The 12,894-nt window shown below is 46.1% G+C and overlaps 1 protein-coding gene across 1 annotated transcript; it reads left to right on the top strand.

Moving 5' to 3' along the window:
• The first annotated feature begins 744 nt into the window (after positions 1 to 744).
• Positions 745 to 9,867, top strand: SET (SET nuclear proto-oncogene). The gene is made up of 8 exons (XM_072883130.1): positions 745 to 1,106; positions 2,518 to 2,575; positions 3,586 to 3,728; positions 4,452 to 4,555; positions 4,743 to 4,856; positions 6,432 to 6,602; positions 6,703 to 6,849; positions 7,845 to 9,867. The coding sequence occupies exons 1-8, from the start codon at positions 749 to 751 to the stop codon at positions 7,866 to 7,868; spliced, it is 1,119 nt and encodes a 372-aa protein (XP_072739231.1). The 5' UTR covers positions 745 to 748; the 3' UTR covers positions 7,869 to 9,867.
• Positions 9,868 to 12,894: the final 3,027 nt, after the last annotated feature.

Below are 12,894 nucleotides of genomic sequence, written 5' to 3'. Positions count from 1 at the left end.
GAGCAAGGCAGGGTGGAAATGCAACCTCACCTCACACAGCCTCTCCAGGCACAGGAGGTGCTGGGGCTGGTCCCGAAGGGCCACCTCAGGCAGTGGGACTCCTCAGGACAGCAGCTGTTTTGGGATCATTTGGGGATCGGTGGTCCCAAATGCCACCCTCCCCCCCATTTCCCCTGGAGGACCTTGGCCACCCCACGCGAGGAGAGGGATCGACCCTGTCAGTGACCGCGTCTCCACACAGGGCGGGGGCGGCCCTGAGGGGACGCGCGAGCCTCGAGCGCGGCGCCCCCAGTGAGGGCGCGCGGCCACGTGCGCCAGGCAACGGCCGCGGCGCGCGCACGCATGCGCGCCCCCCCAGCACACCTGCGCGCGCCGCCGCCCTACTCTTCTCCCTCCCCCCCCCCCCGCCCTCTCCCGCCTCTCGCGCCGTCCTCTGTGTCTCCGCGCCGAGGCCCGCCCCCCGCTCCCTCCGAGGGCGCAAGGCGCGGCCAATGGGCGCCCAGCGTGGGGTGGTCGGCGGGGGCGGGGCTGGCGAGCGGCCTCTCTGCGGCTGCGCGTGGGCCGCCCGCGGCGAGGAGGCGGTGTCGGCGCCTGCGCAGACCGGTGCGCTCGCCCTCTGCCGAGGAGGGGAGGAAAGCGCGCCTGCGCCTTCTGCCGCCCACCGCCCAGCGCCCGGGAGGGGGGCCTGGTGCGCCTGCGCGCTGCGGCCGCCGTCCCCCCCCGTGCCCCGGAGGGGGGGTTGCTGCGCATGCGCGCCGCGCTGCCCGCCCCTCGCCAGCAGCAGCAGGAGGAGGCGGCGGTGGTGGTGATTCTGGCTGTGGAGAGCGTGAGGCAGTGCGAGCGCCGCTGCCGCCCCCTGTTATCCGGGAGCCCCAGGTCCGGGCGGAGGAGGCGGGAGCGCCCCGGCGGCGGAGGGAGCCAGAGCGGCGGTGGCAGCAGCAGCAGCAGCAGGAGGAGTCTGTGCCCGGCCCCCCCCTCCGCTCAGTCCCGTTACAGCCCCCCTCCCTCCGCGCTCCGCTCCGCAGCCACCAACATGTCGGCGCCGGCGGCCAAAGTCAGTAAGAAGGAGCTGAACTCCAACCACGATGGGGCCGACGAGACCTCAGGTGAGGCCGCGCCGGGGGCGGGAAGGGAATGGCGGCAGCCGCCGCGGCCTCCGCCTCGCACCGCGCCGCACCGACCGCCATTTTCCCCAGCCACACGGGCCGCGGCCGGGCCGGAGGCGGGAAGAGCGCGGGGTCGGCCGGGCGGATGTGCAGGCCCCAGCAGCAGCAGGAGGAGGCCATGTTAGCGCCCTTTTGTCTCCGCTCCCCGGCCCGGCCTCCTTCCCCACGGGCGCAGGCGGGGCCGGGCGGGGGGCGCTGCGGCCTTGGCGGAGCAGCGGGACCCCCCCCGCCCCACCTCCCGGAGCAGCATCCGCGGAGCCTCATTGTGCTCCGCCGCCGCCATGATGCTTCGCCGCCTCCTGGTCTCGGCGCCGCCGCGGCCGCGTGGTGCTGCCCCGCCGCGCGGGGATGGAGCGGCGCCGGCTGCGCTGCCGGGGCCTGCCCGCCCGGGGAGCCACGCGGTGCTCGAGCGGCGCGGCGATGGAGCCGCCCGCGCCGTCCCCACGTGCGATCGCGGCAGCTCCGGGATTTTTAAAGGTCGCCGCGCCGTGGGCTTCCTCCCGGCCGCCGCCGCGGGAAGGGCGCAGCGTTCTCCTGCCTCCTTCCATCAGGTCCGCCGTCGCGCCCCGCGGTGCTGCGCCCGCTGCGAGCTCCGGTCACACACGTGCTTTCCGTACCCGGCCGGCCCTCCGCCGTGGGGAGGGGGCAGCGCACCCACCCGCGCAGCCGGGGAGCGGGGAGAGCTGTCCCCTAACGCGGGCTGAGCCGTGCGGGAAGCTTACCGGGGGAGGAGTGAGCGTGCTGCACTGCTCCAGCGACTTCCCGCTGCCGCTCATTCATACCCCAGCGCGGTAGGTAAACAGTCCGCCGGTAACCGAGACCTTGCCAGGCTTTGCCGAGGGGAAGTTCCGGTTAGAAAACACCTGCCAGACAGCAGCTTGGAAGTCTTTTTGCTTGTAACCGTCCTTTGGAACGTTCTTTTTGGTTTTTAGAAGGTGCCGCGCTCCCAGTTGCGCTATTTCTATTGATATTTCTGTCCTCTCCAAATTATTTAACGTTCCTTCAAATGTGTTGGTCTTGGAAAATATGGCTTACAACTTTTTACTTAAATTGTTATTAATCTGTCATGACTGACTTGTCATTTAAGTTGACTTGTAAAACTGTGTAGGGGAATGTGAGCTGTGATTTCTAGTGGCTTTGAGTGCCGTTTTGTCAAACTTTCCTGTGCTTCAGCTGTAGTACACCCTGGAAGCAGCTGAAGCTTTAGGGCCTAGTAACACTTCTGACCTTTAATAGAAATATCTGCGTACTTCTCGAGTAGATCACTAGAAAAGGTCTTGAGCGAAAACCCCAGGTGACTTGTCAGACTTGAGAATGAAAGGATTTTGATGCATTTTTGTTTGTTTTTCAGAAAAAGAGCAACAGGAAGCAATTGAACACATTGATGAAGTACAGAATGAAATAGACAGGTAAACATTAACAAACTTTTAAAATGTTTTAGCAGAAATTAAAATGTAACTTTCAATAATAAAAACATTTAGTGAAATAAGCACTCGGTAGTAGTTCTCACTGTCTTTAAACTCCGCCAAGATATACTTGTGTTCTGACTTGATTAGGTGTAAGAGGTATTTGTGTATGATAAAAAAATTTGAAGGAGTATTCCGGTTTCTTGTTTAATTGTGTATAATGAAAAAGGTAGAACTTGCGTTTAAAATTTTAAATTAATTGTGATAGTTTTGATAATAGAAATGTATTTGTTACTGTTTTTTCAAGTTAATGTGTATGCTATTTTGCAGAAGTATTTTCATGTTTGTAAGCAGAACCAAAAACTTGGTTGAAAAGTTAGCTTTTATTACACATTTTTTTATTATATATTCATGTAGAATTGTAGAATAATATGTAGAACGTGTCACTGAAACATTAGTTTCATACCCCAAAACTCTCTGTAGGCTCTGTATCGGTATTTGCCTGGATCTTATCTCCATGCACACTGTCCTACAAAGACTGTTGAGGCTGTGACATGTGAAGCTGTTGCAGTGTCGGGGCTCTGCCTTCTTACAAAACCAATTAAATGTTGGGTCTTAAGATTTTACTTGTGTGGGGTAAAAAATTGCTTTACTGTCGCTTGCTTGCCTGCCCAAAAGTTATAAGGAGCAGGTGATAGTGTTGCATGTTATCCATCTTCAGGTCTCTTGCAAACAAAATGTTTAAGAGGTAAATACTACTTTGCTTTGCGTAAATAAGGGTCCGTCCCTCATGGAATGCTGCAAAACATACAATGTGTTAAGACCATTTCGTTAAGATCAGTGAGATTGCTTCTGGTAGTGTGTTTCTTAATAGTCGTTACAGGTTTGGGCCTCATTTTTTTGTTGGAGATACCTCACTTGTTGAATAAGGCAGACTAGTCTAATCAGACCCATTCAGTTTTTAGCTAACTGTGTTCTCTTTCCTGTGGTTAATGTGGCTCTTTCTGTTACAGACTGAATGAACAAGCCAGTGAGGAAATTTTGAAAGTAGAACAGAAATACAATAAACTCCGCCAACCATTCTTCCAGAAGAGGTCAGAATTGATCGCCAAAATCCCAAATTTCTGGGTAACAACATTTGTCAACCACCCACAAGGTATATTCTTAATAGCCCTCTTTTTTTTTTTTATCTGTAAATTCAGTGTTTGCTTGCTTGATATGTGAGTGTCTTGCAGCTCTGAGGGTTTTCTAGAATTGTTGCTGGGCATATGTTTAAACAGAAGCCTGCTTCATATGCAAACACTTCCTTTTTGTCCTGGAGTGCATTTTATAAGCTTTTTACTTCTTGCATTTGTTGACCAAAGGAACATCTTGTTCACTAAAATCCTATGTTGGTTTTCTTTCTGCATTTTAAACCACAATTGTCCCACTTTTCTTAGTTAATTGGGCCCTTTAAAAGCCAAAAAAAGGGGGGGTGGAAGGATTCTAGTTTGTTTGTTTTTAATTGGAGGTGAGCTCCTTAGGACTCTTGACAATAGACTTTCAGGGAGGACAAAACAAGTTTGTAGACTGCTTAGATTGGGCAAACTACATGTGTGAAAATGTGTTTCAGAGAGGAGGGCAGATGTATGCAGGTAGCTTTTGCTGCTTTTTAACGTTGAACTACAACAAGCAAACGTAATGTTTTCACCTCAGCAAATGCAAATCACACATGCTAATAGTCTGGCTGGTAACCTGAAAAAAATGGGCCGCAAGAAGTTGGCTTGGACAGATGTGTTGTTTTTCAAATCTTTCTTACTACTAATTTCCTATATTTCATCTGCATGATACACGTTTCATAGCATTGTTAATGTGGGATCCCTAATTAATTCTGTCTTAGTATCTGCACTGCTGGGAGAAGAAGATGAGGAAGCGCTGCATTATTTGACCAGAGTTGAGGTGACAGAGTTTGAAGACATCAAATCAGGTTACAGAATAGATTTTGTAAGTACTTTAAACAATTCCTTCCCTTGTGGTTTTTCTGTGTGTGGTTGGTTTTTTTTAATATGTAATTGCATATTGGGCTGTAGTTTGTAACTTAAGAGATTAAGTTGTCCATTTAATACCAGGTTTGACTTGGCACCTGTCTTTACAAGATGTGGGTTCTAACTCTTTGCTTTCAACTCTGCAGTATTTTGATGAGAATCCATACTTTGAAAATAAAGTTCTCTCCAAAGAGTTTCACCTCAATGAAAGTGGAGACCCATCTTCAAAATCAACTGAGATCAAATGGAAATCTGGGAAGGTATGTATCTGTGCATCTGGGAGACATGATTGCTGCTCTGTGTGATACCATCACTTTAATTATGTACCTTTTACTTTTTTCTTTTTCTTTTGTCTTGAAGCTGCCTTGTCCTCCCTTTTCTTCCCCTCTCAAGCCCCTTGCTGCTTCTCTACATACATAGTTCATGCCTGTCTTGCAGGGTTTGGAATACCCTACTTACATGGAGATCTGTAGTGAATTCTCACCACCATTAAAACAGTGAAAGTACAAGTATGACCAGATGGAGAGATTAACAAGTGCATTAGCTTGTCTCTCTTTGGCATGGATCTAGACTCTGTGTTTTGTTGTTTTCTTAAGATAACTGTTAAATAAGGAATTCGGAGGACAGCAGGGTTTTGAGGGGTCAGATAGGGGGGTGTGAAATTTTTTTTTCCCCTCTTTTATTTCCTCAACTTCATTTCCAGACACTACATCTTTGTAGAAGTTGCAGCCACGCAATAATGTGGGCATGTCTTTTGTCCAGACAGTATTCAAACATAATTAATTTGCTGTAGTTAGTTTCTGTAAAAGTTGGGAGCACTTTCATGTTATCCTGAAGATTTTGAAATTAATATTTAAAAGTAGAACTGAGGGTTCCAGTTAAGTCACTGCTTGTTTTGTCACCCTCAGATTGAGAAGAAAACTTAATCTTTTTTCCTTGAGGACTAGAACTTTTCCTCTTGTACAAAACGTTAAAGTCCAGTACAAACTAGCTGAATGATCCTTACAACATACCACAACATCAGCGTGAATTCTGGTATTGTTCTAAACAGTCTAAACCTATAAATGTTGTGATTCTATCAAGAAAACAAATAATAGAAGTTTGGAATTACTATATGATCAAAGAAATAATGTATTTAAATAGCGGGTAGTAATTTTCTTTTCAGACTTAGCGAACAGATTGTTACAAACTTACTAAACTTCTGGGGTAAGGTGGTAGATACAGGACTTGTGTATGTTCTTGTGACCATATGATTTAGCAGTTTGTGTAGTTTTTTTTGACTTACTACAAAGAATGACCTGAAGACTTCAAAGTGGGAAATCTTAGGATAAGAAGGCTAAGCAGTTCTTTATCTCAAGTTAAAGACAGAGCTTAGAGGTGTGGAGACTGAGTGTTTCTTAAATTGTGTGTATGTAGTAGTTGTAGCATTTAGCTACAATTAGTTACACTCAGAGTAGCCTTTAGCCATTGTGAGATCTTTTAAGTTCAGTATATCATTAAACACTTGTCATACTTGTGCTTCCCCGTGATAGAGAAGCATAAATCAAATGCAAGATCCTGTGAATTTTCAGTATTTCAGTGGAGGTCATTAAAAGAAACAGGTGGCTTTACTGTTTTCTTATATCATGAGCCGTGCAAGTGACTGAGTGGTATCTTTTTCTGCAAGTCATTTGCGTTCCAAATCTTTCTTAAGACTTCTCCCTGAAAGAGGGAGTAGTAAGTGACTTCTTGTGGTTGTTTAGACAAGTACATTTCAAAATGATGCTTATTTATCAACAACAAAAAAAGGCCATGTAAAGACCACTTCTTAGGGAACTTCTTGACTTTGTTTTCAGGATCTGACAAAACGTTCAAGCCAGACACAGAACAAAGCCAGTAGGAAGAGGCAGCATGAAGAGCCAGAAAGTTTCTTTACCTGGTTCACTGACCACTCCGATGCAGGCGCTGATGAACTAGGAGAAGTCATCAAGGATGACATCTGGCCAAATCCGTTACAGTACTACTTGGTAAGTATAGCACAGAGTTGTTGATCCATACCCATAATAGCACTGTGCAAGTGGAATTGAATTTGATCACTGTAGTTAATGTTGCATATGTGTCTTTAAGGTTCCTGATATGGATGATGAAGAAGGGGAAGGAGAGGAGGATGATGATGATGATGAAGAGGAAGAAGGATTGGAGGATATTGATGAAGAAGGAGATGAAGATGAGGGGGAGGAAGATGAAGATGATGATGAGGGAGAGGAAGGAGAGGTGAGTAATCTTCCCCCTTCCATCTCTAGTGTATGAGAATCAAAACAAATTTGTAAGAGGGATCTTGTAAGAATACTGAGCCGTGGTTACAAAGGTAAAATAGTTCTTTTCTGTACAATCACTGACAAGGTGTTTGCCGGGGAGAAGCAGAACTGTTACTACCTTAACTTGTGGAGTGGTTTCAGTGTAGTAGTAAGTATGTTTGTGTATATGAGAGACAGTGCAAATAAGTAGTTTTAGTAAATTTGTAAGGGAAGTGCTCTGTAAGAACTAGGATATTAGCGTAACAAAATCCTTAATTAGTGAACATTCTAGCAATGCTTTACTTTTAAATAGCTTTTGTTGATGCACGCAGTTCTGTCATCCTCCCACCTGTTGGTTTATTTCTGCTTATGGCCAGCTTAGCTAAGACTGTCTGTTGGGTTCAGGAATTAGAAATTTCCTTTAGTAGCAAGTGGGATTCCAGGGACAGCATTCAGGGTGTTGGTAACCTGAAGTTTAGAATGTCTTTGTTTCTCCTAATTGGGCATCGTGTGTCTGAATCTCAGCAGCAAAAAGTACTTGTACTGAGATAGGAGGACTGTTGTGGGCACCAGAGTACGGGGCTCTGTTATGTAACCTACAATTTAGCATCTGAAAGTTGAAGGGTTTGCTCCTCAGAGTTTAAAACGAAGGGAAAAAAGATGACCCCTTCACTTTCTAAATGTTCAAGTTCCGTCAACGTTTGTAGTGATCCTAAGTCACGTTAGTTTTTCAAACCTGATGTTTTTTCATTGGGACATCCAGTTATTAACTGATTGCTATGTAGGTACTCAGGGCAAGTGTTACTCTTCAGTGAAGAGGGAAAGAGAGGTCATCATACAGCATGCTGTGAGTAACACTGCAGGGCTGTAGTCTGTAGGGTAGTAAAACATTCTGGTTATTGCATTTGAAAGTTCATGCTGTCTGAAGTTTAGTGATAAGATTTTTGTTAATTGTTGCTTATCTTTCAACAGGAGGATGAAGGAGAAGATGACTAATTGAACACTGATGGATTCCAAACCCCCTTTTTACCTTTTTAATTTTTCTCCAGTCCCTGGGAGCAAGTTGCTGTCTTTTTTTTCTTGTGCTCAGTCGCCTTGTTCTCTTGAGGTCTCTTTTTCTCTCCTCTACACCATGGTTCACAATTTATTTTGGGGGAAATACCTTGAGCAGAATACAGTGGAAAAGAATCTACCAGTTTCTGTTTCAAGTTCATTTTTATCCCTTTCTGTCTCAAAACAAAAACTGTTTATGGAATCAACACACCATGTTCTGTGGGAAAAAAGAAAACCTTCTGCTCCCTTCACTCTGCTGGAAGCTGAAGAGTGCTAGGCCCCTGTGTAGTAGTGCATAGAATCTAGCTTTTTTCCTTCTTTCTCTGTATATTGGGCTCAGAGATTACACTGTGTCTCTATGTGAATATGGACAGTTAGCATTTACCAACATGTATCTGTCTACTTTCTCTTGTTTAAAAAAAAGAAAAAACTAAAAAAAAAAAAGGGTTATAGAAGGTCAGCTGGGGTGGGTTTCAGATGTTTGGGTGGGTTAAGTGGGCATTTTGACAACATGGCTTCTTCTCCTTTGGCATGTTTAATTGTGATGTTTAACAAACATCCTTGCAGTTTAAGATGACACTTTTAAAATAAAATCTTCTCCTAATGATGACTTTGAGCCCTGCCACTTGATGGAGAATCAGCAGAACCTGTAGGATCTTATTTGGAATTGACATTCTCTATTGTAATTTTGTTCTTGTTTATTTTTAAATTCTTTTTTTTTTTTTGTTTCACTGGAAAGGAAAGAAAGATGCTCAGTTTTAAACGTTAAAGTGTACAAGTTGCTTTGTTACAATAAAACTAAATGTGTACACAAAGGGACTGGTTGGTCTTCACTGAAAGAAACAGTTTTAATATCCTGTTTTGAACTTACTTGTAGTTTCTTGGCATTTTGGGGGGCATTTGGTCAGTTTTTATGTAGTGCAATGCAACATTGTGGTTGCGTGGACTGATAATCAGTTCACTTAGTTTCCACTATTTCAGTACTTGTAAAATGTTTAATTTGGTAGTCACTACTGCACACTCCATTTCTTGAATTACCGAACTAAGACAGGGCTGTAGGTGCATATGCCTTGTGTGAAGACAGAGGTTTATATTCATGTTTTGCAAAAAGAAAAATCACTTGAGTCTCAGATTTTTTTTAGTAACTTGCAGTACTGTATCTCCAGTAAATCAGTTTGCATGAAAATATCATGCAAGCTCAGAATAAAAAGACCAAGGGGTCTTATAATAAGGTTTGGGTGTTTTTGTAAGTCTTTTCATTGAAAATAAATCTTAAATGCAAGCTAATTTTGGGGCTATTTCAAAGAGCAAGATTCTTAGCGAAGCTCATGTATAAAAAGTTGCTACTTCACTGCTTTCTTTCCTTGGTAGCAGCATGTATATATGCTTTAGATATACTGTACTCTTTCTCATTTTGAGACTGCATTTGAGTAGCTTGTAACAATTTCACATAGAGGTTGTTGGTACTGGTATTCCACAAAGTGTAATGAAAGTTGTTTTAACATGCTGTGCTTTTGAAATATTTAAAAAAAAGTTGTATCAGCTAATCTAAAATTCAAACAGCTAGTTCTCTTTGGATGTGTAGAAAAGACTGTCTTCTGGGAAGACTTGCTGTTCTATTCTCTGATTCCTTTTCCTCACAGAATTTGCTATAGTCAAATTCAGCTTTTTTTGATGCTTAAGAATACACTTAGAACAAGGTTAATCTCTGTTTGAGACATGCCCAAATAACGTGCGTGGGGGAAACATTCTGTAAATGTCTGGTCCAGCTTGGATTCAATTCAATTATCAGAGACACTACGACGTCCAGTCTGCATGTGATCAATGCAAAAATAAGGCAACCATTTACTTTATTCCATCTCAACAAAAGCTTCTGCCCTGATCCTGCTTGCAGAGCAAAGTAAAATGTTAATTGGTAATGGTTTCTTACCATCTAGAGAGAGAAAGAACAAAACCTACAAAGTGTCTAAATTTTAGATTCTTTTTCATTTGATTCCTTTTTGTTGTAAGATTGAAAAACGCTTCCTGTTGTGGTAGAGGGTTGATGTGCTATTACTTGCCCTGATGGCTCGTTACTTAATTTTTATGTACTCCTAATTGATTGTAGTTCTTCAAGGAAAAGAATTTTTTCCTAGTCTTTAATGCTTTAGGAAAAATTCTGTGCCATTGTTGTTACACCCCTGTTGGTTACTAGCAGAAAACCTATAAAAACTGTTTTGAAAGTAATCAAAGCTTCAGGTTCTGTAAAGTCAAATACCATGCACAAGAAATGAGAAGTCTGGATAATGAAATGCTACGTCTGAGATCTTTCTTGCACATTCTTTAGGATTTTACAGGGTGCCAAAACACTCTTGCTGCTGTACTGACAATACTGAATTTCCTGTGAAACTTAAGGGTTTATTCCTGGCAATGGCTAAAAAGTAAACTAACGTTCTAAAAGAATAAACCATATTTGTTAAGTGTAATCTTAATTTTTTTTTTTCTAGCAATGGAAATGAGTAGGGATTAACACATCTCTGCAGCACTGAAGAAATACTACAGATGGCCATCATGCGCTCTGACTGGTCACTTAATGTCTAAGTTGTCTGAATATATGTAATGGGTGTCCATTTTTACTTGATTTAATTTGTATATGCATCTAAAGAGCATTTAAAGTTAGACATCCACCTTGGATAAGAATGGGAGATTCATTCCTATTAAACATGTCTGTATCTCATTAATTCCCCATGGCTCCAATTAATCCTGACAAGTGAAATTTGTCACAGGTGGAAGCTGAATTCAGGCTTTGTGGCCTGAATTTCCAGGGTTAGAATATAGAGTTGGCAGCAATTTAATAAAGGTGAAGCTACTGTGCTGGGGCTGTATGACTTAAATGACTCAAAGGTTATTTTCATTTTTAAGTTTAATTGCTATAAAATGGAATCTTTTGTCTGTAATTTCTAGTGCCAAAGGAAAGCAAATACATCTATGTGTGTGTAAATACAGTTAGAAAGGCTTGTTTTTTTAAACAGATGATCTGTGTGCTTATTCATACCTGTCAACATAGTTTTTGTCCCTGTAAACAAGCGTTATCTGAATCGATTTCTCAGTTATTTACGCCGTTCACTTGAATCTGTAAGCTTCTCTTTGTACCACACTCTAAAACAGGTGCATAACGGTAGTACTTTGTTTATTGGATACTGTTCCTGAACTTTGAAGCCATGCTTTTTTTTTTAAGAGACTGAAATCAGTGAAATAACTTATCTGATGTACCTTCAAGATATCCTTCTGTTTGAAGGAATTAAAGTACATTCAACTGTTACTTGATGTTACCATTTCTAAGAGTCTTTTTCAAAAGAATCAGTTACTAGTCCTAAACCCAAACTCAGCATCGTCTTTCACGGGTGAGGCTGATAGTGCTCGCTTCTCCTTTTATGGCTATCAGGTGCCCAGAGCGCTAAGAGTGACAGGAGGTCACAAGTGACTCTGGAACAAGATGCTTGCTTCCTCCGCTTATTATTTATGCTTAATCTCTTGCCCTCCTTCTCCTGGATTAAAAACGGAAACTTCTAAGTCTTTTGATCATCACCTTCTCTGAGTGAATGTGCTCTAGCGGAGGGCGTCCTGTAAGACATAACTCCCGCTGCCTGCTAAGTAGCTTTAGCTTCTTGCCGCAGCAGAGTCGGTGGGGCTCCCGCGTCCCCCAGGCGCAGCCGTGCCCGCTGGGGTCGGCTCTCCCAGGCACCGTGCCGCTGGGGAGCTGCGGCAGCCCCGCTGCTACCGGCAGGATTTCTGCAGTGCCCGACACGGCTGTAGCAGCGCTCCCCTCCGGCTGCTCCTGCGTGCTGACCTGGGGGGGCTGTTCCCTGGCCGGGAAGGGGCGTAAAACAGGAGAGTTGGCCCAGGTGAAACGTGGAGGGCTCCGGGAAGCGAGGGCATCCTTCCCCTGCGCTTCCCCCCCCACCCCCCCCTTTTAGCGCTCGTGTAACCGCAGGCAAAACGGCGAGAGGCTTTCCTGGAGCCGTAATGCGTCTACAAGCCGGTGCCGCACACGTCGCTTCTCCGCGGGTTTAGCGGAGGACAGGGGCTGCGGGTTCAAGGGCAGGGCATGCCTTAACCCCCGGCACCGCCTCCAGGAGGCGCCCGAAAGAGCCCACACAGCGGGACCCCGGGACCGCCCCGACCCGCGATCGGAAACGGCGGCCCGCCGGCCCCCCAGGCCGGTCACACGCTCCCCCTTCCCAGCGGTAACACCACCTAGGCAGGAGCCGCACCTGCAGGGCTGGCCCAGGCCCGGGAGCATCCCCGGCACCCGGAGGAGTCGTGTCCTGCAGGATCCTGGAAGGGCTGGACAGGCATGTCGTGCTCCCAGCTGTGACTCTCATTTTCCCGTGGGACAGAGGTTGCCGAGTGGGCAGGAACTGCTGATCCCACACACCGGCCCCCTCTATCCGCAGGATTTGCAGGAGACAGCTGAACAATGCCCGTGGGATGGGCTGAGGCCCCAGCTGGGATGCTGGGCAGCCAGGGACATCTCTGACCAGGGCAGAGGCAGAGGGCTGCAAGGCAGGAGCACGCATCCTCCTCGCCTCCGGGATCACCCGCACATGCTGAGGGCCAGCCATTGACCAGCCCCATCCCTCCAGGCTGGGGAGCTCGTTCAGCCAAATGGTTCTCGGCCACCGCTCCAGCTCCCCAGGTTCCCTGGACTGTCCCCCCAGCCCTCCCCTGCCTCACCTGGAGGGAACGGGACCCTAAGGAAAGAGGGGGAACCCCAAGGGCAACGGTGGGCAAAGCAACATCCAACGCCACCGAGGCCTCCCACCAAACCTCTCTCCAGCTGATCGAGCCAAACAGAGCCCCGATCCCTGTCTGCTGGGACAGGCTTTGGCCGCTGAAGGTATGGTAGTGTCCCGGCTCCTCTGGAACTCCACCCACACCTACTAGTTTGACTTTCCCCTTTCCAGTATTTCCACTGAATGAACAGTCT

The sequence above is a fragment of the Ciconia boyciana genome, chromosome 18 (genome assembly GCF_034638445.1).
Source record: "Ciconia boyciana chromosome 18, ASM3463844v1, whole genome shotgun sequence".
Taxonomy (NCBI): Eukaryota; Metazoa; Chordata; class Aves; order Ciconiiformes; family Ciconiidae; genus Ciconia; species Ciconia boyciana.
Note: the sequence above shows the minus strand (reverse complement) of the source record. Positions and strands in the feature narration are given on the sequence as shown.